At 35.8% G+C, this 25,528-nt stretch overlaps 2 protein-coding genes across 4 annotated transcripts; one reads left to right on the forward strand and one right to left on the reverse strand.

Annotated features, from left to right (window-relative positions):
* The first annotated feature begins 239 nt into the window (after positions 1-239).
* On the forward strand, positions 240-21,694 carry LOC145729095 (piwi-like protein Siwi). Of its 3 annotated transcripts, none has more exons than XM_081979709.1 (10): positions 240-380; positions 2,285-2,570; positions 2,625-2,694; positions 2,749-3,278; positions 3,331-3,432; positions 11,062-11,479; positions 14,198-14,365; positions 14,420-14,891; positions 20,549-21,208; positions 21,264-21,694. In XM_081979709.1, the coding sequence occupies exons 2-10, from the start codon at positions 2,340-2,342 to the stop codon at positions 21,304-21,306; spliced, it is 2,694 nt and encodes an 897-aa protein (XP_081835835.1). In that variant the 5' UTR covers positions 240-380; positions 2,285-2,339; the 3' UTR covers positions 21,307-21,694. The 3 variants fall into 3 exon arrangements, with proteins under 3 accessions (XP_081835835.1, XP_081835837.1, XP_081835836.1); XM_081979711.1 differs by having other exon boundaries at positions 244-380; positions 2,288-2,570; XM_081979710.1 differs by having other exon boundaries at positions 248-384; positions 2,288-2,570.
* A 1,379-nt stretch (positions 21,695-23,073) lies between these two features.
* LOC145729106 (uncharacterized) lies at positions 23,074-24,241 on the reverse strand. Its single transcript, XM_081979732.1, has 6 exons — positions 24,087-24,241; positions 23,849-24,031; positions 23,682-23,795; positions 23,431-23,625; positions 23,245-23,379; positions 23,074-23,195 (listed from the first exon to the last, which is right to left on the reverse strand). Exons 1-6 carry the CDS (start codon positions 24,186-24,188, stop codon positions 23,118-23,120), a joined length of 807 nt encoding a protein of 268 aa, XP_081835858.1. The 5' UTR covers positions 24,189-24,241; the 3' UTR covers positions 23,074-23,117.
* Between the last annotated feature and the right edge of the window lie 1,287 nt (positions 24,242-25,528).

Raw genomic sequence — 25,528 nt, forward strand, 5'->3', positions numbered from 1 at the left:
GGATGCATATACACACTACTCTTGTTTTGGTATAGAACTAAGGTGCCGCACGCCTTTATTGAACTTTAACAAATAAAGTATGAAAGGGGATGATTCAATTTTTTATTTTTATATATTTCTGTCTTGATATATCCTTAAAAAGCATTGGAAAAAATTAGAAACAAAAAATATTTACACATCTCCGTAAATATCATTTATGTCGACTGTCAAGTGTCCGTTCTGTCATTTTTCGCGCGTATTTCTGCTAAAAATGCAACGCCGCATGCGTTGTACTAATATCTCAAATATCCACCATTTTCGTTATTTCGTTTCGCCTGCCTTGCAGGATTGCGGTAAATTTGTGTTCCTTTCATTAAAAACGATTCTGAAGGCTTTTTTCGGTAAGTTGAGCCCCATTTTCATTCTATCCGCACCACTTTGCCATTCCTCAATACACACATACATATAAATTTCAACGCAATTTTTTAAAAAAAGTACTTGCAGGAGAAACCTGTTAAACCTGTGTTTAGCTTCAAATAGGTTTTTTAGGCTTTAAAACTTTTTAGGGCTCACTCCTATGATGCTGTAAGCACCATCAGAGTACTGCCACTAATATTATCAACATTTATTTAGCAATTTAATAATTATTACTTGGGTGTCTCAAATCTGGTACTTGCTTGCACTATATTGCTTTTAAGACCAAATGACTTTGGACAACCTGTGTGTAACAGTGTAACTAGCCTGTCTACACTCACTATTATCCTTTGCATTTTGGCCCTAATGTTTTTTGCCCTCAAAAGGGATAATTAACTAAACAAAGTATTCAATGGTTGTGACTTTGCATACTCAGCAATCAAACTAGGTTGCATTTTAATGCTAATTTCGGTGTTTTAAGTTACATGTGGCCCAAATTGACTCAAATTTGTTTTATTTTGTTCCTACTACTTTTCTAAACCAGTTTAGCAGGTCTTTTTACTACACCTTGAAAAATTTTGAACAAATCACTGTATAAAGTAGTGTTGAACAAGAGAGTTTTTGGTAAGGTGGTAATATTGTACCAATGTATAGGATTTAAGGCTAGTTTATTATGAGTGGAATTTTTAATATGAACAATACTTAAGCATAATCTGCCCTGTTGACATATTGCATGGTTTTTGACAGTCTATTGAGCAAGCAGAAGAAATGTGATATTACAATCAACTGTTCAGTTATGTTTTACTGTGTTTGCTCTATGTAGGATTTAAAATTGTAATCCTTTTCCACTGTCTTTCATGTTCTTCATGAAATTCAACTGTCTAAATTGATTTTTTTTAAAAATACATGTTGAAGGTCACATGACTGATTCTGACAGATGTTACAGTGTTGCAACTTTAAAATTGCATGTGTTGCACCAAAGTCATGTGACATGTTTTTTACTATTTTAGCTTAAACAACTGTCTAAATTTGATTTAGCAAACTTTCTTGGTTAAAATTGTCAATTGTTTACAAATTATTCCAATAATAGTTGTTTTTGTACACTGTACTGTACCCGTATCACTCACTCAGAGGTGTGCCATCCAATTTTGTAGTAAGTTTAGTGCTAAAATTATCAATTACAGGTTTTTTTTTCTCTGCTACAAATTCAGTGTTTAATAAGATTTTTAGTAAAAATCTGTTTATTTCACAAGAGTTGTTGAATTTTCAACAGAAGTTGTGAATTTATTTTCTTCCTTTCTTCAGAGAAAATTATTTTTTTTCTGTGTTTTTGGTTTAGCTTTTGTGGCCATGCATAAGAAATCAGCTTGTGTACAAGGTCAGAAAAATGAGCCGACAAAAACAAGGAGAGAAACCTATTTACTTACATTATTTTGACACTTGTAGAGGCCTCTAGCACTTTTTAGAAGGTTGTCAGTGTCATTTAGAAACCTTTGGCACTTTCGAAATGGTTTAGAGGCCTCTGGCAATTCATAGAAGGTTAGCAGTAGTATCTAGAGAGTTCTGAAACTTTCAAAATGATCCTAGAGGCTTCTGGCAATTTAAAAGAATTCTGGCAAAATTTCAAACACTTGTAGATTGTAGAGACTTCTGGCACTTTTTAGAAGGTTGCAGTAGTATCTAGAGTTTTGGCACTTTCAAAATGTCTCTAGAGGCCTCTGGCAATTCTGGGAAAGTTTAAATCACTTGTAGAACCTCTGGCACTTTTGAAATGGCAAGTTTTTTAAGCCATCTTTTACTTCTGGAAATAAAAATGTCTATGAAAAGTTATGATACAATTTCTTTTCGTCGAACTTGAATTTACTAGAAAAATCTGCTTCTCTTTTTCAAGAAGTGGTTGAGAAATCTTGAAAACAACATTGGTAGTGCTTCATAGAAAGTAAAAAATGGGTGACCATGGAAGAGGACGTGCGTCACGAGGAAGAGCACGGGGCAGTAGCGCACAAGGTGGAGCTCAGCAACAAGGCGCCCCACGTCCAGGACCGTCGTCTCAACAGGCGCAGCAAGCAGCCCGAGGTAGTAGGCCAGGCTCCGCCCAACCTCCGGTTGGAGTTTGGGCGGGTCGGGCCACTCCAACTCCTTCGCATTCGGAGCCTTCGCACCCGGAAGCCGTTCAGGTGAGTTTCCTTAATACGTTGTTTGGTTATGTTTCTAAAGCAAGTTAATGACAGTCAGTGGGACGTGGTAGCCGACCAAGACCTGGAGAAGAGGTATCTGCTCCTATTGTTGAACCGCAACAAGGTTAGTTATACAGAGTGTTATTTGTAATGTGGTTAAGAAGATGCGGTGTTGCAGTGGTACATGGTGGTGGTGACGGGGGAAATTCACATCGTGGTGGTCCTCACGGTCAAGGGGTACGCGGGCGGACCAATCGTAACGAAATAATTAACACACGTCCTGCGCACATCGTTTCCAAGAAGGGGGTGGATGGAGTGTCTATTAGACTCAAAGCCAACTACTTTCAACTACTGTCCGCCCAACAGTGGGGCTTAAATCAATACAGGGTTGATTTTAGCGTGGACATTGACGACACGAAAACGAGAAAAAAACTGCTGGCTATCGGCATCCGTCAATTTAATTTGACGGGTTATTTGTTTGACGGCACCGTGCTCTACACTCCCAATCGGCTACATCCTGAGCCGTGCGAATTTGTCGTGGCAAACGAGGCGTCTGGTGAGAATGTGACCGTTAACATTCGTATGGTGGGAGAAGTGGCCGCCGGCGATTATCATTATCTACAACTCTTTAACATTATTATCAAGAAATGTTTCGCTTATATGAACTTCCAACTCATCGGACGGAACTATTTTGATCCGAACATGAAGGTAATTGAAGCATTTTGGAGTTCGAAATGTAAAACTTTGTAATTTTTTTTAGATTGATATTCGGGAACACAACATAGAAATAATGCCTGGTTTCTTGACTTCAATGCGACAATTTGAATCTCACATTATGTTAGTTACGGATCTTTCATTTAAGGTAAGTTAAAATTACAGTTTTAAGTACAAACTGGTCAAAAAAAGCGGCTTGCTACTTTTTTACAAACTAACCACTGTGATTGACGCTAACAGCAGACTTTGGAGGTTAGGTTTGTGTGTTTGTATTTTGTATTGAAAATCGAAAATGGTAGTTAGTGAAATGTTATTTTATGCCAGTCATACACACTTTCGAAGCGTTATTTTTGGTGTTCCTAATATCTTACCCATTCAACAATTTAGTCATTTTGTAGGACAAAATAAGGTTTTTATCGGTGGGGGCTACCCATAAATATATATAACACAATAATGCTTGTTTAAATAATAGGAATGTAATAAGAGAAGTATCTAGAGAACAACTCAATATTTTTTACTGCATTTTAGAGTGTAGCCTAGATTGGTGATAAAAATGGTGATTTTGTTAGCAAAACGGTGGGTTAAACTTTAATTAAATTCTCAAGTCCTGGAAGGTTTGCTGATGTGACATTTTGTCCTCAGACAATACTACATGGTTGCTAACCCCTGAGACAAAAAATGAAAAACCTACAGAATGGACAATATTTACCTTTTAGTCGGACAGATAAAAAAACTGCAAAAAGTCCGTTTTTTTAAATGGATCCATGGGTGTTTTATGGTTTGTAATAAAATAACATTAAATTTAGACCAAATCCATGTATACATTTCCTATACCTAACTTAAACCGTTTTTGACTTATTAACAGTTTTTCCTTAAAGGGCGCATTCAATCGTAATCCATACTAATCTGAATACGGACACCTGCTGGGTCATAATGACTATAATATCTATACTATATCTGCATGACGTCATTCTCAAAGGGTAAAAATTTGACTATAGTTGTCGATTCCATACCTACAACATGTTGTGACAGATATCTGTCAAATTCAACACTGGTTCAATCTTCCGTATTCGGATTAGTATGGAGCACGATTCTAAACGCACTTTAAGGAAAAACGGTTGAAGTTAGGTATAGGAAGAGTATACATAGAATTGTTCTAAATTTAATGTTCTTTTATTACAAACCATAATACATTGGCGTTGCATTTAAAAAAACGAACTTCAGGCAGTTTTTCTATCTGTCCGACTAAAAAGTAAATATTGACCACTCTGTAGGTTTTTTAAATTTTCTGTCTCTGGGCTTTTCGACCATGTGGTATTGTCTGACTGAGAACAAAAGGTCACACCATCAAACCTTTCAGGACTTGAAAATTTAATGAAAGTTTATACCACCGTTTTGCTAACAAATTCACCGATTTTATCAAAATATCTGAGAAACGGTGCAAGATAGGTATAGGGAAGTATCAACATTAATTATAATTACTAGCATCAAAAATTTTTAATGACAGACTTAGTTGTCAAAACATTGTAAATTTGACAGTTGTGACATTTGACAGCGTGGATTATAGTCAGGTGACACTTATTATAACAATTGAAACTCATTCAGCAGTGACCGGCAACTATCAAATTCAAAACAATTGTAGCTTGTATTCACTTCTCAATAGAGCCCTAAATTTGACATTTGTTAGACTGTGTAACACTTTGCTATATTGCTTACGACACCTGACAGGGGTCAACTGTCAAAACACGTCCCGGAAAGCTGTCAAACTTCAAAGTGTGCTTGAAAGGCTGGAAATGTGCCTAAACTTGCTAAAATGCATTTTGCAGGTTAATAAGTGCTGGTTTGACAGTTGTGACGTTTTACACTATTTTACACGTATTTTGAACTGTCTTGACCGTGACAACTGTCAAAACACGTCCCGTAAAGCTGTCAAACTTCAAAGTGTGCTTGAAAGGCTGGAAATGTGGGTAAATTCGCTGAAATGCATTTTATAGGATTATGAGTGGCATTTTGACAGTTGCGACGTCTGGCTGTTTAATTCACACGTACTTTGAACTGTCATAACCGTGTCAACTGTCAAAACACGTTCTGTAAAGCTGACAGACTCCAAAAAAAGCTTAAAAGGCTAGAAATTTGCTTAATCCTCAAATAAACACACTTTACTTAGCATTTTATACATTCATGACACTGCTGAGTGAGTTTTGACAGTAATGACAGCTGTCACGTGACCCAAACAACGTATTAAAGTATTTCTTAACGTCAGAATTGTCAAATTTGGTTCCATGGAGCTGTAAACATAACTTACAGTGCAATTCCTCTAAGAAACACATTTGTTTGGCATTTTACACTTTCAGGTCACTTGTAAGTGAGTTTTGACAGTTGTGACAGCTGTCACGTGACGTAAACAACGTATTAAAGTATTTCTTAACGTCAGAATTGTCAAATTTGGCTCCATAGAGCTGTAAACACAGGGTGTTCCATTTGAAAATCAAAAGTTGGTGTTCTTTCCGACTGATCTGACAACACTTTGGAAAGAGAGTTTGGACCTAACCTAGCCTACACTCCAAGCTGCAGTGAAAAATATGGAGTTGTTCTTTAGATACTTCTAATATAGAATCACCCTGTATATTATACATGTATACAGGGTGAGGTTTTTTTCGATTTTAGTGAAGATCTCGGAAACTAGCAGAGTTACAAAGTCGGTTAAATGGGGAAAGAATTGCAGTGTTGGGGGACCAATTTAAAACTATTTTTGTTTTAATAGAAAAAGGTCATAGCTTACTAGCTAGATATTTAGCAAAAACCAAATTTTGACAATTTCTTTTAATTGATCTGGGCGAGTTATTATTTGTTGTAGAAAAGTTAAGTAAATACGAAAGTTGCAGATAATATTACCCCGAAAAAGATAGGCTAACTGATTTTTTTCTGACAGCTGTCATTTTTGAGTTACGACATAAACTTACTTTTTTTTAATGGGAAGCATAGAAGGTTATTTGGAAAGGTCTTTTTTCAAGCTTTAAAACGGTACCAATAAGTAGACTGTTATCTCTCAAAATGGCGGACTTACAGCCTTTTCGTTTCGAATTTGCAATTTTAACATAGTTTGCCATGAAATCGTTCATACTCATTTATTATTTGTCTGACACTGAATGTGTGATAAATGATTTTATCAGAATATTTAATTTCTGTTTTCCTTTAAAATTAGTAAATACCAATCAAAAATATAAAATCAAACACAAGAATCCCAGAATCAGTGAATGTAAAAATAGATTGGACTTACTGTTGTCTTTGTCCAGAGTTAATAATGATTTTAAAGAGAGCTACAACAAAACTAAAAAAGAATATGACCAAATATTAAAAGCAGTGCGGTCTGAGGAATATGAACATAAGCTAAGATTATCAGACAACAAGAATAAATGTATGTGGAGGATTTGCAGAGAGATAACTGGACAGAATAATAATTTTCCTGAAACTGCAATTAAGGGCGATCCGGAAGATATTCCCAACGAATATAATAACTACTTGCTTTCAATTGTTCCAGATATTTTAAAACAATTAAACACCATCCCCTTTAACTGCAGCATTAGGGAGAATGACCAGTCTATGTTTCTTAGAAAGATGTCCACTCAGGAGTTATGTGAATTGTCAGCAAAAATAAAAAATAAGCATAGTAGTGGGATTGACGACCTACCTACTAGCATCATCAAACCAGCTATTCCGGTTGTTAAAGATGTGCTTTGCCATATAATTAATAATTCCTTCAAACATGGTATATTTCCAGAGCAATTAAAGATAGCGTTGATTAAGCCTTTATTTAAAAAAGGAAATGCGGATTTGATGGAAAACTACAGGCCTATTAGTTTGTTGCCGGCTTTTTCAAAAATTTTTGAATTATGTATGTGTAAACGGTTGATAGATTTTTTCAAGCATTGTAATTTATTGAGCTTAAATCAGCATGGTTATGTGCCTGGAAGGTCCACGCAGACTGCAATATTTAACTTTACAAAACGGATATTAGAAAGTATGGAAAAAGGTAACCTGGCGATTGGCATCTTCTTGGACCTGTCAAGGGCGTACGACTGTGTTGACCCAGATATGTTGCTTAGAAAACTTAAGGCTTACGGTGTGCGAGGTCAAACATTACATTTGTTTTCATCATATTTAACTAATAGGCAACAAAAAGTTAAAATATTAAAAAATGGACAAAATTATTTCTCAAGTCTGAAGGAAAATAAAATTGGAATTGCACAGGGAAGCATATTGGGACCTATTTTATTCATTGTATTTCTTAATGACCTGAGCAACATTCTGCTTTCAGAAAATGAGCATGTGACGTGTTATGCCGATGATACGAATTTATTGACAGGGGGAAGAAATGTAGAAAGCCTAGCACTATCGGGAGAAAACTTATTTTGCAGAGCACAAGATTGGTTTAAAAGTAACAGATTATTACTTAATAATAATAAAACAAAGGTTCTACTCTTTAGAACAAAACAATTCAAAATTGAAAAACCTGGAACACTAACTTTTGGACAATCAAATACAGAGCTCGTAGAACACACCAAATTTCTTGGAATTCACTTGGATGAATTCCTAAACTGGTCAAATCATATTTTAGAGTTAAACAAAAAGCTTAGTTCAGTTTGCTATGGCATACGAGTCACTGCGAAATACATGAATGAAAGAACATTAAAAATCCTATATTACGCAAACTTTGAATCTGTGCTCAAGTATGGGATAATATTTTGGGGTTCTAATAGCTTAATGGAAAAAATGTTTGTTTTACAAAAATGAGCACTTAGAATAGTCAAGAAAATGGGATACAGGGAGAGCTGCAGGGGGGTTTTCAAAGCTAATGGCATTCTGACGGTGTGGGGACTATATATTTATGAATGTATAGTTTTCTTTTTCAAAAACAAAAGTATGTTTGATCTGGAGGTACATCATAGTTATAACACTCGAAGCGTAAATGTAAATTATCCGATACACAGATTAACTATAACCGAAAAAAATCCATATTATGCCTGTTTGAAGCTTTTTAATACATTACAAAATGATTTAAAATTAGAAAGAAATGAGAAACTTTTTAAAAGAAAGGTAAAACAGATGTTAATTAATTTAGAGCCATATTGTATCAGGGATTATGTAAGAGACTATTAGGTGTACACTCATTCTTAAAATGACGCTGTTTCTTTTTGTGTTTTCATGTATGTTTTTTGTAGTTACAGGAAATGTATTGTGACCATAATTAGAAATAAAGAAGACTAACTAACTAACTGACAGACACTAATTCAGTTCTAAGAAGATGCAACTGATCACCGCCCTCTATACTAGAAAGTCTAAAATGTCACTTTTAATGGCTGCGTTAGCGGTTTTCGTTTTATACACAAACGTATGCAGATGCAGTAAGTGTTAATTTCTACAGCTTCCTTTATCCCTTTATGAACTGGTATAAATGTTACAAAATACTTCATGCCGTTGTAAAGTTACAGGAGTTAAAGGTCCACAAACATCTGATGAAATAACCTCTAACAATCTCCTTGCTTTTAAGTTTTCACTTAAGGCTTCTGTGTCTGTTTACCTTTTAAACATGTTTCACATAGAGTTTTACTAGGGTATTTAGTAGAGTGCCCCATTCTTTTATGCCATAAATCATTAAGTTCAGATTCAGTTATATGCGCTTCCCCATTATCAATATTCATGCATACTAGATATAAATTATTCTTTATGTTATCTTCTATTATTGTTTGGCCTTTCTTCTTAATCACAACTTGTCCATGTTCAAAAACAACTTTTAGCCCTTTCTGCTCCAGATTTTTCACAGACAGAAGATTATAATTCAAACCTTCACACTCAAGAACATTTTTCATGGTTATTTTTCTAGCATCACTTGTTTTCAGTTTTAAAATTCCTTGTCTCTTTGCTGTTACAGTTTCTCCCTTCTTGGCCACATTAATTTTAATGTCAATATTTTTCACTTGGGTTAAATACTGTCCTTGATTTGATCCAATTAAATGATGAGTTGCTCCACTGTCCACAATAAATTGTATCTCATTACTAGTTCCACTTGTCATTGCTCCACTATTTTCATTAAAACTGCAAAAAACTACTTCTTCTTCCTCTGCAATATTACATTTTCCTGCATTCTGATTTTTTGTGTCCCCTTATACCACAATAATGACACTTGTATGGAAAATTTTCACTTGAGGTCGCACCGCTTCTATAATCAGGAAATGCATAACGATTTGTAGTTGATGATCGTTTGTTTATTGGCTTACTTCCTGGATGTCTATATCCTTTTCCAAAATATTTTCTTTCTTCATCTCCTCTACCATAAAAAGCATGTGGCTGTGATGTGTCTACATTCTACTCTTTTACCTTTTTTTGTCTTGATTCCTCCATAAGTAATTTGTTTTTTACAAAGTCAAGAGAGATGTTACTTTCACCTTGACAAAAAATAATATCAATTGCAGTGGTAACTACTTGATAGTTCTCTGGCATTGCAGACAATAACTGTGTAACTACCTCTGTATCATTTATGTTTGCACCACAGTTTTTTAACTCTGAGACTTTTCTCAAATTCAAACAGAAATTCACTTAGTTTTCCTTTTCCAAAGTATTTCATGTTTCTTATTATTTCGTGTTGGATTGCAAGTTGTGACTGAAAAATCAAAACAAGGTTCATTCCTGATCCAGATATGTATAGATAGAGCTTTTTATACACAATCAAGTCCAGCCTTGGTTAGAACATTTGTCCTGGAAAGTACAACACAGCAAACTAGTTTAAACACTGTTCAATACAAGAAAATCTGTAAATCCTTGAAACTAGGTAAGCAAAACTGGTAAATAGTTCTTATGTCATTACCAAGAACATTCATTCAAAGTTATTTTTGTTGCTCTCACAATGAAGAATGCTTCAAAATAAAACTCGCATACCTGCGCATATAATAGGTACCTAATAAGTCTACTGTACTAGAAAGCACTTGTACCTACCATTGAGTATAGTGTTGGAGTAAAATTATCCCAATTCAAAGTGTTTAACCACTGTTGAGTTAGATCCAGTTTTTGTAAAGTAAAAAAACTGACACGGTTGGGCTTATTTCTGAATTGCTATTACAATGTGGCTTAAAAAAACTCATGAACGGCAGCAAACAAAAACATTCTTCGCAAATATCCTCAAGTCTTGATTTTAAACCGTAAAAATTCATCTATTTCTTACAAAATTCAATTTCCACAATACAAACTGTCACCACTATTCCCGCCATATTGGAATTTTTGACAAGCACCTTCTAGGCTTTCTAGTATAGTAGTAATGGCCGCGTTTTTGAACATTTTTTCTTTTTCCCTAAACCATTTACTTGCTTTTTTTCAAATTGTCTTTTATTTACATTTGTGATTTTACAAAAAAGTGTAATGAAACTTATAACTGAGTTAAATTATGCCAGCTGTCAGTGTCAAACAAATAATAAATTAATATGAACGATTTCATGGCAAACTATGTTAAAATTGCAAATTCGAAAGGAAAAGGGCTGTAAGTCCGCCATTTTGTTTCACCAAAATGTACTTATTGGTACCGTTGGTATAGCTTGGAAAAAGACCTTTTTAAATATGCAATAAATAACCTTCTATGATACCCATTTAAAAAAAAAGTAAAACTGTGAATGAGTGCATTACAATTCCATGTTTTAATTTTACATTTTTATGTTTCACATAAACGCACTTTTAACACTGATATCATAAAAAGCTATTAAAATAATTAGTTTCATTAATTTCATAGATGTTGAGGATTGACAGTTGCTACGACATACTGACGGAATGCGGCAACTCCAGAAACCCCCGTCAGGAATTCCAGCAGCGTCTTATTGGTTGTATTGTCATGACCGGATACAACAACAAAACCTATCGTATAGACGACGTTGATTTCACCCAGAATCCAAGCTCGAGCTTCACACGTCGCGACGGTAGCCAAATCACTTATAAAAAATATTTTGAAGAGCGCTACCACGTAAAGATAACAAAGGCTGATCAACCGTTGCTGGTTTCGCGCACTAAACCTCGCGAAATCAGAGCCGGCATGCCCGAACTGGTCGTGTTGGTGCCTGAACTGTGCATCATGACAGGTTTGACTGACAAGCAAAGGGAGAATTTCCAATTAATGAAAGCGCTGGCCGAACACACACGAATCAGTGCAGGAGGTAAGTTGACTAGAGTACCTATTATTCACATATGGCTATTGCAATAGTAAAGTATACGCGTATTTTTGAAGTCAACAGTTTAGGTATTGTTGCCAACACAAGCACCACAATTTTATAAAAACTGTTCTTAAAGTGCTGATGAATTAATGGTGGATCCAACTGTGACTGTCTTTTAAGTCAACATAAATCTGTGATGAAAACAACATAGCCTCAACTTTCCACCAAGCTTCAGAGCTGATGGATTTGTTGATTTCATGTTGGTCAAGTCAATTTTGACCAATGACAATGTAAGCTTTTTTGAGGTTATGTATTAGCCTTTCCGGCATTTGTTATTGTTTGTTGTGTTTGTTGATTAAGGAAAATAGAAAAGGCTTAAAATACTCAGCAAAGGTTCTTTAAATGTCAGTTCTGTCAGTAGTGTCATCGATCACAAAATCCCGTTTTTTAAGTCAACAAGAAAAATGTTGCCAACCAGCTTAACAGTTCCAACACAATCTCAACAAAACCATTCTCTGACGTCATTCATCACAACTTAATGTTGACTTTAAAAATACGCGTTATACGTAAAGTCCATACTAGTGGCAGTGACGTAATAATTGTCTTACCTTTTCTATTACATTTGAACTGAACGAGGTGGAAATTTGACGTATTGCTCGTAATGGTTTGAGGCTGTAAATTGCTTCTCCCACGTTCGTAATTTTTCAATATGTCATCTGATCAATGTATTTAAAAAGCGAACCGATGTCACGTGACAAACTGTCACTTTTCTGAACGCAATCCTGTGCGCAACGCCATTGAAAATTTTATTATTAATTTTGATGACAATTTTTTTCTATCTGTAGTTTGAATTTCTTGGTATAGTTTTGATTTTTGTGTTGTATTTGTAATTTTGATTTTACAAATTTGGCAGCAGTAGTACCGTACCAGTACCGAACTAAGTTTTAATTGATTAGTTCCAAAATGACGGCGGTTATCCAGATATCCACGCAGACAGTCTCAGAAAAACTAATTTTCAAAAAAATTGTTCATAACTCGCTTATTTGAAACATTCTGGATAGACACATTGTACAACAGAAGAAAGCTAACGAATGATGCTATCACGTGACGTTGAGCGGGCAGCGCTAAGCTGTACCGTTTAGCCGCTAGGGGGCGTCAAAGTTGATTTTTTTGTTTTTCTATTTTCATGAATATCTCGAAAACAGTTTGATTTAGAGGTGTGATTTTTTTTTTACCACATATACACCTCGATGGAAAGCAACTTTTACTAAATAAGACATTTTTCTGTAAAGCGCACCGTTTGACCTTTAAAAAGTAAAGAAACTGAATTTCTGAGGTTTTTTCCAGGGACTAATCCTCATGGAGTTTTTCAGAAAATTTTTGAATTTTCAATAATTGTCTTTGACTGCATGGATAGCGTTAAGTTAATGATAGAAAGGTGACGTGGAGTGTCATTTGACAAAATGTAAATTTCTAAGGGTGTCACGCCCTAAAAACTGTCAAAATTGCCATAATGTCAAGGTCATCTCTGAAACCACATCAGTTAGAGCAAAATGGACGTCAGATGCGTGTTCCTCAGTTTGAAATTAGTAAAAAACGTCACTTTGATTGACCAAAACCTAATATGGTCTCTGTTATACAGGTGTGGTAAATCCAAAACCGACCATAGGAAAACCGTGTAACGGACAGAGAAACGTAGATAATTGCATGCGCGGGACAAAAACAGAAAACGAAAAAAATATCAAGTAGGCCATATTTTCAGCGCGCTGTTGCCAAAATCCAATATTTAAGATGGAGATCTAGATTTATAATGTTTTCCATGGAATAATCCAAGAACAAAATTAATTTTGTCGACGGTGCTGGATTTTGGCAACAGCGCGCTGAAAATATGGCCTACTTGATATTTTTTTCGTTTTCTGTCTTTGTCCCGCGCATGCAATTATCTACGTTTCTCTGTCCGTTACACGGTTTTCCTATGGTCGGTTTTGGATTTACCACACCTGTATATTGTATAGTAAGCCCAAAAATTCCAAATTTGAGTCAAAATTGCGTACACTTTTCCAAAACATCGTCCATAACTGGCTTATTTGAAACTTTCTGTATAGACACACCTTATAAGAGAAGAAAGCTAATTAATGGGGCTATCACGTTGTAATACTTTTATATTTAGTCCGCCTCCTCTAGTCAGGATTCCCGAATAGTAAGACAACTCTTTACTTCGATAACCTAGTTTATTCTGTCCTAGTCATGTTTTACAATACATTCACCTGGCCCGCGCTTACTGCTGCCTCAGCGAGTTTACTATTATCGCTATGTAACACTAATAACTAATAACCACAATATACAGGGTGTCTGCCACATACTGCAACGTGACGTTGGCCGGAGCAGGCTAAGTGGTACCGTTTGGCCGCCAGAGGGCGTCAAAGTTTCTCATTGTTTTTCATCCTTAAGTTAGAGGTCTGAAATGTTTACCACAAACATACCTCATTGGATGTCTGGTTTAACAAAAACAGAGCTTTTTAACAAGAAAAACGCTCAAGCCAGCAATCACAAAATATCAAAGAACTAATCTAAGATAGAAGTAAATTTCAATATGACTTTTCCTGAGACATTAGAGTACTTCTGACAGTGCGCTTTACCATTAACAGTACAAATGCACTGCACATTATAGGAATGCTACTTAACTCGTAACAAAGTCATGAATAAACTTTTTTTCTGCAGAACGCATACGTAAATTAATGCAGTTCGCTCAGAGATTACACGCTTGCCCTGAAGCAATTCAGGAGGTGCGCAAGTGGGACTTGCAGCTCGCTAACAACCTGGTGGAATTTTCTGGACGCATTCTACCTCAAGAAAATTTGTACTTGCGCAATAACCAAGTCATAACTGGTTAGTTAGTGGTTTTTATTCTAAACCAACACTTACTAATTTAGCGTGTTTCAGGGGGAGAAGAGGCAGATTGGACGCGTAATTTACGTGTCGCCCCAATGTTCCACACTATCGGCATAGAGAAGTTGGCCGTGATTGTGCCCCAACGATTTGCTGCGGGCGCTAGAGACTTTTCCAGCATGTTGAATAAGGTCGGGCGTGGCATGTCAATGACTATCAACTCGCGCCTCTTTGAAATGCCGGACGATCGGGCGCAAACCTATCTTTCTCATCTGGAAAAGGTGATCACCGAAGTGAAACCCAACATGGTGATGGTGGTGCTACCCAACAATTCGGGCGACCGTTACAACACTGTGAAGAAAAAGTGTTACATTGACCGCGCCGTTCCCTGTCAGGTAATGGTTGGCCGAAACTTATCCTCAAAAGGTGCCATGTCCATTGCCACTAAAGTGGCCATTCAGATGAATTGCAAGATGGGCGGATCCCCGTGGGGTACCAGTTTACCCAAAAACACTATGGTGTGCGGGTAAGTTTTGTTCGGTGTATGTAATTCAGTATTCAACAGAAACAACGTGTATGCTGCAGCATACAAGTTGTTTCTGTGAATATTTCCCTCATGTGTTAAATGTCCCATATGAGCAGTGCATTTTCACCAGAATGACAGCGACAATTCCACTCATGTACAAAAAATGCCATATATACGTCATCAAAACACGGTTTGCTATCGGCTAATAAGGAAGGAAGAGAGTTTGCTAGCGGATAAAAAAATCGGATAAATTTTGCTGTTGATTTCATCGTTTCCACGGATTTTCACTACACTTCTATTGTTGCAATGTCTCACCTTGAGGTTTTTGCTGGCACTGTCAATTTTGATTTTTGTTCGTATTGTTTTGGTTATGGCTCGCTTCGGATAGAATTTTACTGCAGAAAATCAAAAGAACCAGAAAAATGTATTTCTGCCAGTACAAGACAGTAGCAGTCTTATTATATTATTGATTATATTCATGGAATTGTCTTATCAAATACCATTCGAGCTCAGATTTTGAGCAGGATAATTTTTCCGCTAGTCTTCTCATACTTTCTTTATGGTACAAAACTCGACCTGTTGGGCAAAATCACTCGAGCTACGCTCTCGTGATTTAGTTACAACAGGTCTCGTGCTGTTACACCAAAAAGAAAGTGTTCTAAGACAAGCACAAAAATTATCCGGCTAAATCTGAGCTCTTGTGGTATTGCCCCCGACAATTCCACTCATGTACAAAAAATGCCATATATACGTCATCAAAACACGGTTTGCTATCGGCTAATAAGGAAGGAAGAGAGTTTGCTAGCGGATAAAAAAATCGGATAAATTTTGCTGTTGATTTCATCGTTTCCACGGATTTTCACTACACTTCTATTGTTGCAATGTCTCACCTTGAGATTTTTGCTGGCACTGTCAATTTTGATGTTTGTTCGTATTGTTTTGGTTATGGCTCGCTTCCGTTAGAGTTCTACTGCAGAAAATCAAAAGAACCAGAAAAATGTATTTCTGCCAGTACAAGGCAGTCGCAGTCTTATTATATTATTGATTATATTCAGGGAATTGTCTTATCAAATACCATTCGAGCTCAGATTTTTAACAGGATAATTTTTCCGCTTGTCTTCTCATACCTTCGGTGTCGGGGTCTTTTGCCAAAAAAATATGAAAATAAACTCATGCAGTTAAGAGATAACAAGTTTTCATGCAAAATTATCGGTAATTTTTATGCACTCGTGCAATTACCCCCGAATAGTTTCCGTAACATTTTTTTGGTTGATAATTTTGTCTCACCGCAACAAAAAGGTTTGTTCAGAATTTCGCATTATTTTCAACTAAATTACTGTTTTTTTGAGTTGACCAGGTAATGCCAGGTAAGAAATGGTTAGTCGAATTTATGTCAGGTTACTCCGAAGTTCAATGTTGCAAGGTCTACCGTTTTTGTGGTTTTTCTACCGTTTTGTTTTTGTATACAGCGTAATTCAAATTCGACCCTCACCATTGGGATATCGGAAACTATTAGAGATACGAGAAAGTTTAAATAGGGGCTAAGTTGCGCAATATAAAGCTCAACCTAAGATATCCGAAAAATCCGGATTTGAAGAGATTAATCTCAAAACCAAAATCACATTTTCATTGCCACTTTTTCCTAACTATTCGAGGATGGATTCAAATTTGCCACACGACGTTTCGTTTTTTGGCAGTCATTATCAATTTTTGTTTTCTTATAGGCGTCATCTGACGTCGTATTCCGATTTCAGTGATGTATGATAACTTATGATTTGCTTCATAAATGACAAAATAATTCAATAAAAACTAATTTTACCTTAGTTGACTTTGAGTTAAGGAGACGTTTTATGAAATGTCATTACTTGTCAAACACGATAATTCGGTCTGTACGATTATTAAGCTACATTAACAGTCACTTTCAAGTCCACTTCAAATTTGACAGTTTTCTATTTACCATTTACAATGACATGGGAAATCTGTACAATTTTAGGTTAGATACATGTAAATACATCGTAATATCTAGTTAATCTAATACAAATCTTAAGTTTAAAGGATAAAAATCCGTGGAAAATTCAAATTGTAGTAAACAAAACATCGTTCTAACCTATAAATTGGTCATTTTGCTTGCATCTGCCAAGCTGCTTGACGCATTTCAAAGTGCATTTTGAAGTCAAATTGGAATTATTTTTAATGTAAATGTCACTATTTATGTATTCATGCTCCGCCTACTATAGTAGAAAGCCTAGAAGGTGCTTGTCAAAAATTTCAATATGGCGGAAATAGTGGTGACAGTTTGCGTTTGTTTGTATTGTGGAAATTGAGTTTTCAACCGTGTCAGTTTTACTTTACAAAAAACCGGATCTAACTCAACAGTGGTTGAACACTTTCAAGTGGGATGATTTTACTCCAATACTGTACTCAATGGTAGGTACAAGTGCTTTCTAGTACAGTAAACTTATTAAGTACTTGTTACATGCACAGGTATGTGAGTTACATTTTAAAGCATCCTTCAATGTGAGAGCAACAAAAATAATTTTGAATGAATATTCTTGGTAATATCATAAGAACCATTTACCAGTTTTGCTTACCTAGTTTCAAGGATTTATAGATTTTCTTGTATTGAACAGTGTTTAAATTATAGTTTGCTGTGTTGTACTTTCCAGGACAAATGTTCTAATCAAGGCTGGACTTGATTGTGTGTAAAAAAGCTCTATCCATACATATCTGGATCAGAAATGAACCTTTTTTTTGATTTTTCACTCATAACTTGCAAACAACTACAAGAAACAATTAAAAAAAACATATTTTTTACTGCATCTGCATACGTTTGTGTATAAAACGAAAACCACTAACGCTGCTATTAAAAGTGACATTTTAGGCTTTCTAGTATAGAGGGCGGTGATTCATGTAAATGTCAGTTAAGATCGCAGCGCCGTTGAACTAAAATCCGGCAACCCGTTCCTAACCTAACATTATAAATAATATGACACTGTCACTTCATATTTATGAAACCAGTGCTAAACTCCTAACCAAAATCAATGTAAACAAAGGGAGAAATGTCAACTGGAATGCCGGAAACTGTTTTCAAAACTGATCACCAGAGGGAGTAAATCTTATCTTAAAACGCCAGGCTTTATTTATGGTGTACCATAAACTTTGAGACCTCTTCAATTTTCTCCGAAAAACAGAAACATAATTTTGCTAATTCTTGGTCTTTGGCTAAGTTGTCTTCACTCAATTTGCCTACTTGATCGTGTAACTGGTGGATTTCTTGAGTTTTGTTTGTGATCACTTCTTCATTAATTGTTTCTACAAGTTCTTATCCATTTGCTTTTGTTAATCAATTTGCTAATCACAATCAATGTAAACAAAGGGAGAAATGACAGTTGGAATGTCCGAAACTGTTTTCAAAACTGATCACCAGAGGGCGTATCTCTTAACTTGAAACGCCAATATGTCAAGCTTGCCAATTTTATAACAAAGTTGACTTTGAAGTGAATGTAAATGCAGCTTTACAGTTGGCTTGCTCCACCGCCCTCTGTACAAGAAAGCCTAGAATGTCAATTAATTTTAATGGCGGCGTTAGCGGTTTTCGTTTTGTACACAAACCTATGCAGATGCAGTAGAAAATATGTTTTTTTAAATTTTTTTGTGTAGTTGATTAGAAGTTGTGAGTGAAAAATCAAAGAACGCTTCATTCCTGATCCAGATATGTATAAATATGGCTTTTTATACCCAATAAAGTCCAGCCAAAGCAAGTTTGGTTAGAACCCTTTGTCCTGGAAAGTACAACAAACTAATGTGAAAACTGCTCAAAGAAAATTTGGAAATCCTTGAAGCTAGGTAAGCAAAACTGGTAAATGGGTTTTATATTATTACTAAGACTTTTCTTTTAAAATGTAAATGTGCCAATGGAACTTCTAAAAGCTGTCCTGATGTTTCTTCAGAGTAAACCTTTGTTGCTCTCAAAATGCTGGCGGCCTCAAAATGTAACTCGCATACCTATGTATGTAAGAGGCAATAAGTTTACTGAACGAGAAGGCATATTGTACTTACCACTGAGTATTGTGTTGGAGTAAAATCATTCCAGTTCAAAGTTTTCAACCACTGTTGAGTTCGAGCAGGGTCTTTGGAAAGTAAAAGACTGACACTTTTGGGTCTTTCACCAAATTGCTTTTACAATTTGACAAACAACAAGTGGACGGCATATTGTAGAGGCAATAGAATTTAAGTTAAAAAACCAACAACAAATTATAGAACAATGAAGGAACAATAACAATAGTGATAACACAATAAAATGAACACAAACTACACTTTCACTAGAACAATAAACATATAAACAATAATATATAATAGCAAACAAAATTACTTTGGCAAGTAATCCCAAGTCTTGACTGATGAATTTAATCGAAAAACTCAATTTCCACAATACAAACAAATGCAAACTGTCAACCACTATTTCGGCCATATTGGAATTTTTGGCTTGCACCTTCTTGGCTTTCTATTATTAATTTAGTACCAAATTTGTGATAAAGCCATAAAATAATATTGCCTCGTTTTTCTTCATTGTGACTAAGTATGTGCAGGCCAATTGCGTGTGACAAATACTATCAAATAATCTTCCATAAAACGTCTCAAAGTCAACTAAGGTAAAAATTCGTTTTTGTTGAATTATTTTGTTGTTTATGAAGCAAATCCTAAGTTATCATACATCACTAACATCAAAATAAAACGCACTATTTGATTGTCTAAAAATCCAATATGCCGCCCATAAGAAAAAAGAAAGTTGAGGCGGCAAATATGAATTCATCATCGAATAGCTGAAAAAAAGTTGCAAGTTTCAGTTTTTTTTTCGGATATCTTTGGAAGTATTCGGAAAATCGACATTTTTAGAACTGCATTTATTACCCTGTATAGTATAATCTACCGTTTTTAATAACATTGTCATTACGTGGGTTGTTTAATGGAAATTCAATGAAGATTCCAAAATAGTGCTTAATTAAAACAGCCATTTTCTCACTCCAAGTGGGTTTTACTTTCAAACCGTGTTTCTGACAATTCAAATTTTGACACCACTTTTCTCACTGACTGTACCAAATTTTGTAGTGTCTTTCTGGTTATTAGATAGGAAATTTAATAAGGATTCCAAAAATGTGCTTAAAATATCTGTGTCATTTTCTCGCTCCAAGTGGATTTGGCACGCAATTTTGTCTCTAACTATCAAACTGGGCTCAAAAGTTGCAAAAATCAGACAGATATGACAGTGGTCACTTAACTGCTTAGCTAAATTATCATTAAAAAACCACGTGAGATCTGTCACTAATGTTGAAAACTGTCAAAATTTTTCTGGAATTTACAAGAATTACAGTTTTCGAACCACGACTTTCTGAGAGAGAAGTGACACATATTCGTGTGTCATCATTCTGTTTTATAAGAACAAACGTACGATATTTGCATATTTACGGTCAAGAACCCCTTTTAGAAAATTGTATCTCAATTTATTATAAGTTAGTGTTTTATGTGTTTATTTTTGAAATTCTTTCAAGACTGTAGACCTTTGTATTGAAATGATTAGGTTAAGGTTACTTTCAGCTTGTTGACATTTTCACAACCGATGAGACGAAAATTGTATTAAATGTGATTTAAAAATTTAGATATGACGTATGCCGTGACACCGCAAGCAAAAGCAAAAGTTTTGCTGGCATGGTGGCTTCTATGGACCCTGCTTGCACCCGATATTACAGCATGGCGGTGGAACACGAGCAGGAGCAGGAGCTCAGCACCAACATAGCTGCGTTCATGATACTCGCGTGCACAAAGTACCGGGAACTCAACAACACTTTACCAGAACGGATAGTCGTGTACCGGGATGGCGTCGGAGACGGTCAAATCCCGTATGTGCGCGAGCACGAAGTGGACGTAATCAAAGAGAAACTGAAAAACGACTTATACAAGGGTCCTGTCAAAATGGCGTTCATTATCGTGTCCAAGCGTATCAACACCAAGATATTCCGATCACAACCCAATCAGCGCAACGACTATAACCCACCACCTGGTACGGTTGTGGACGATGTCATAACCTGGCCAGAACGTTACGATTTCTACATCGTGTCTCAGTGTGTGCGACAGGGTACCGTAAGCCCTACCAGCTACAACATAATCGAAGACACTTTGGGTATTGACGCCAACAAAATCCAACGCTTCACATATAAAATGTGCCACATGTACTTTAATTGGTCGGGTACGATTCGAGTACCTGCGCCTTGCCAGTACGCTCACAAGCTTGCCTTTTTGACAGCACAGTCGCTGCACAGGTACGTTTTGTTGTTTGACAGTTGTAAAGTGCGTTTCATTGGTTTTTTTTTGCAGGCCTGCCCATGCTGAATTGGCCCACAGCTTGTATTACTTGTAAACCCAACCAAATGGAACAAAATTTGTGTTTTTAGGTTAAGTTTGAAAGTTATTTTCGTTTTAATTGTTTCTGTAGCTACTTTTCAGCTTATTGACGGATTAAACGGGTTTTTTATTTTTGTTTTAACTGTTAAGAAGTTTAGGTTAAGTTTTTCGAATATTTTTCAGCTTTATTTGTAGCTTTACCACAATATTAACCGAGCAAACGGTCTTTTTTTGTTTTGTTTTTATTTTTAAGGCTTTTGTTTTCACCAAGTATTAATAATGAATGTGACCTGGGAAAATGCGCTTAGACCTAGATTTAAGATTTTTTTATGACTACGTTACCTAAAATGGTTGATATTTTATTTTTAAACTGTATTTTTCAATAAAAAACCGTTGAAAACCAATGTACCTATGGTTGTTGTAGCAGACCTATTTAGGAACCATCGGGAGTGTGACGTCACATTCGGTCCAAGCTTTAAAACGAAGGCACGTTTTAACCCTGTTTCAAGCAACATGGAGAGATCAAAGCGTTTTTAACGTCAAGATGACGTAATTTAGCAAAACCCTAATTTGACCATCTGTCAAATTACGTCATTGTGACGTCACATTTCCCTGTTCTGCTCGCTCACCGCCCTCTGTACAAGAAAGCCAAGAAGGTGCATGCCAAAAATTCCAATATGCCTGAAATAGTGGTTGACAGTTTGTATTGTGGAAATTGAGTTTTTCGATGATTAAATTAATTTTTAAGGTTTCAAGTCAAGACTTGGGATTACTTGCCAAAGTAATTTTTGTTTGCTATTATATATAGTTGTTTATATGTTTATTGTTCTAGTGAAAGTGTAGTTTGTGTTCATTTTATTGTGTTATCACTATTGTTATTGTTCTATAATTTGTTGTTGGTTTTTTAACTTAAATTCTATTGCCTCTACAATATGCCGTCCACTTGTTGTTTGCCAAATTGTAAAAGCAATTTGGTGAAAGGCCCAAAAGACCCTGCTCGAACCCAACAGTAGTTGAAAGCTTTGAACTGGAATGATTTTACTTCAACACAATACTTAGTGGTAAGTACAATATGCTTTCTCATTCAGTAAACTTATTGCCACTTACATACATAGGTATGTGAGTTACATTTTGAGGCCGCCTGCATTTTGAGAGCAACAAAGGTTTACTCTGAAGAAACAGGACAGCTTTTAGAAGTTCCATTGGCACATTTACATTTTAAAAGAAAGGTCTTGGTAATAATATAAAACCCATTTACCAGTTTTGCTTACCTAGCTTCAAGGATTTCCAAATTTTCACATTAGTTTGTTGTACTTTCCAGGACAAAGGGTTCTAACCAAACTTGCTTTGGCTGGACTTTATTGGGTATAAAAAGCCATATCTATACATATCTGGATCAGGAATAAAGCGTTCTTTGATTTTTCACTCACAACTTCTAGTCAACTACACGAAAAAAAAAAAAAAAACATATTTTCTACTGCATCTGCATAGGTTTGTGTACAAAACGAAAACCGCTAACGCCGCCATTAAAAGTGACATTCTAGCTTTCTTGTACAGAGGGCGGTGGTAGGGTACATTTTTTGACATTTGACAGATCTTTCTTCACCAAATTTCAAACATGGCTGACGTTTAATATCAACATCAGCAACAACTTGGTATCTTGGTAAAGAATCGTGAATATTTCTGTTTTATTTTGTGGCAGAGTCATTCAAATACTCCTCCATTGTTGCTAAGCTCAAAAAGTGTTTTGCGTGCAATTTGGATCCAAGACAAACGTAAGTAAGACTAATTTCTAACCTTTACTAACCTAACTTTCCAAATAAACAATTATCCAAATTTCCAGTCCAAAATTTTCAAATATTCATTCTCCAGCATTTCCCCTACTTTGAGCCCCTCCAAGTGCACCTGCAATGTCTTACATTCACCTCGTGCCCTGTTTAGCAGCACCACTCACCTTTTGTTTCTTCAAAACATCAATCAGCTGCATTTGCTTTTTGAACCCAGCAAGTAATTCCAGTTTCTGTTTTTCAGCCTGTTTTAGAGCACTGCTCAGTTCGGCAATTTGTTTGCGGCAACTTTCTTTCATTTCCTAATTTACTCTACTATTAGTGTTCTAAAAGAAATTGGTTTGAGTTTGAACCTTTTCCCCTTCCCGGGTTTGTTTTAGTGCTGCCTTGTGTTTGTCTCCTTCCTCACTGGCTCTGGTCAGTCTCAATTCCATGTTGTTCAGGTTTTGTGTGAGGGTTTTGAGTTCTTTGCGCAGGTGTTCACCCTCCTTTTTCAGACTAACATTTTCAGTGTCTTTCGCCTGCAATCTGGAGTTTAAGTTGGTTACCTTAAGGGACGTTAGTTAGTTTTTTTTAGTTAAATGAGTGTTTTAAGGGGTTTTACTTGACTTTCCAGTTTTCCTATACAGTTTTTCGCAGTGTTGTACATTAGAAACCATTTGTCTTTCTCTTCTTTCAGGCAGTGGTTTTCTTTTTGTAGTTTTTTGATTTCCTCACACTATTTTGTTGTTATTTAATAACTAACAGACTTGCACTGGTGAAGTGACTTACTCTCTGACGTAGCTCTTGTAGTGCCTTCTCCTTGTCCGCTAGTAAAACTTTCAGTTTAGCTTGGTATAACTTACCGTGCAAATTTTCAGTTTTGATCCCATCATCTACATGGATTTTACTACTGTTTGGAGGTTCTTCCTGGAGAGGCTTGAAGCAGTCTTGAATAAGGTGTTCTTGGGTTTTCTGATCAAAAAATTACTCAAAAAACTGATTTTAGGGTGCTGGTTAGTATACTTACTAAAGCATCCTGGGCTTTTAGCATCAACTGTTTGGTGCACATCTCCAGTTTTTCATTTTCTTTATAAAATTCATCTTCTTTAAGCAGCAAATCAGCCTCCATTTTTTGCTTTTCACAGGGTGATTGCCATTTATTATTTGGGTTGCTATAACAACCCCCTAACAATTATATTTGAGTGGGGGGTTAGTTTGTATAGACCAATTTGAATTAATTAATTACTGTTTTATGGTTATTGATTATTTCTTCCCAGTGTTGTGAAATTGTTCAGTGAATTGAAAGTGAAATGGTGAGTTTACATGTGCAACATTTGCATAAATCATAGCTCAGTGGGTAGTGTGTGATTGGTTAGAAAAAACCAGCAAGCTGCTTTTTTTGGCCAATCACAAACTAGGAACAGTGCTGGGATTTATGCCTGTAAACTTGCCATTAGCATTAGTCACCAGTCCTCAGACATTACAGCAAAATTAATTTTTACCATTTGCTATAGCTCATGGGGAACTAAAGAGGATTTTACGTGCTACTCAGTGTTCAAAATGGCAGAATTACGAGCTGTCAAAGTTTGACAGCAACTTTACGATCTTTATCACCGCCCTCTGTACAAGAAAGCCTAGAATGTCACTTTTAATGGCGGCGTTAGCGGTTTTCGTTTTGTACACAAACCTATGCAGATGCAGTAGAAAATATGTTTTTTTTTTATTTTTACAATTTGGCAAACAACAAGTGGACGGCATATTGTAGAGGCAATAGAATTTAAGTCAAAAAGCCAACAACAAATTATAGAACAATGAAGGAACAATAACAATAGTGATAACACAATAAAATGAACACAAACTACACTTTCACTAGAACAATAAACATATAAACAACAATATATAATAGCAAACAAAAATTACTTTGGCAAGTAATCCCTAGTCTTGACTTGAAACCTTAAAAATTAATTTAATCATCGAAAAACTCAATTTCCACAATACAAACAAATGCAAACTGTCAACCACTATTTCGGCCATATTGGAATTTTTGGCATGCACCTTCTTGGCTTTCTTGTACAGAGGGCGGTGTCTTTATGCGATAACTATGTAACTATAGGAATTTGCTATAACTCGGGCACGTAAGGGATTTAAACAGGATTTTACGGGCTACACAGTGGTCAAAACGAGACATCCGTAACTGTCAAAATGGCGGAATTACGGGCTGTCAAAATTAAGAGAGTAAAGTTAACGTTTTTCATGCCATAATTTAGGTTAGTTTAGTTTGTCGTGCACAACAATGCTCTAGACTAGTTTTCTCAGTTGTTAGTGTTGTTTTCATAAAAACTAAGTCTTAGTACATTTTGACGTTGGAACGAACCTCCTAACTGTCACAGGAACCCAGTTAGGAGCTGTCAAATTGTGACATCTTTAAAAACTAATAAAAAGCTTGTTCACATGCGCTGCTCTATTTCC

This window comes from Ips typographus, linkage group LG5 (genome assembly GCF_016097725.1).
Source record: "Ips typographus isolate SLU linkage group LG5, UJ_Ityp_2.0, whole genome shotgun sequence".
Lineage (NCBI taxonomy): Eukaryota > Metazoa > Arthropoda > Insecta > Coleoptera > Curculionidae > Ips > Ips typographus.

Excerpts from the sequence above, each read along its gene's own strand:
- LOC145729095 (XM_081979709.1), top strand. The coding sequence starts at position 2,340 with ATGGGTGACCATGGAAGAGGACGTGCGTCACGAGGAAGAGCACGGGGC. Across the intron at positions 2,695-2,748 it reads TATTGTTGAACCGCAACAAG|TGGTACATGGTGGTGGTGAC; the intron begins GTTAGTTATACA and ends GCGGTGTTGCAG. Across the intron at positions 14,892-20,548 it reads AAAAACACTATGGTGTGCGG|ATATGACGTATGCCGTGACA; the intron begins GTAAGTTTTGTT and ends TTAAAAATTTAG.
- LOC145729106 (XM_081979732.1), bottom strand. The coding sequence starts at position 24,188 with ATGGAGGCTGATTTGCTGCTTAAAGAAGATGAATTTTATAAAGAAAAT. Across the intron at positions 24,032-24,086 it reads TAAAAGCCCAGGATGCTTTA|AAAACCCAAGAACACCTTAT; the intron begins GTAAGTATACTA and ends TTTTTTGATCAG. Across the intron at positions 23,380-23,430 it reads AAACCCGGGAAGGGGAAAAG|GAAATGAAAGAAAGTTGCCG; the intron begins GTTCAAACTCAA and ends AGAGTAAATTAG.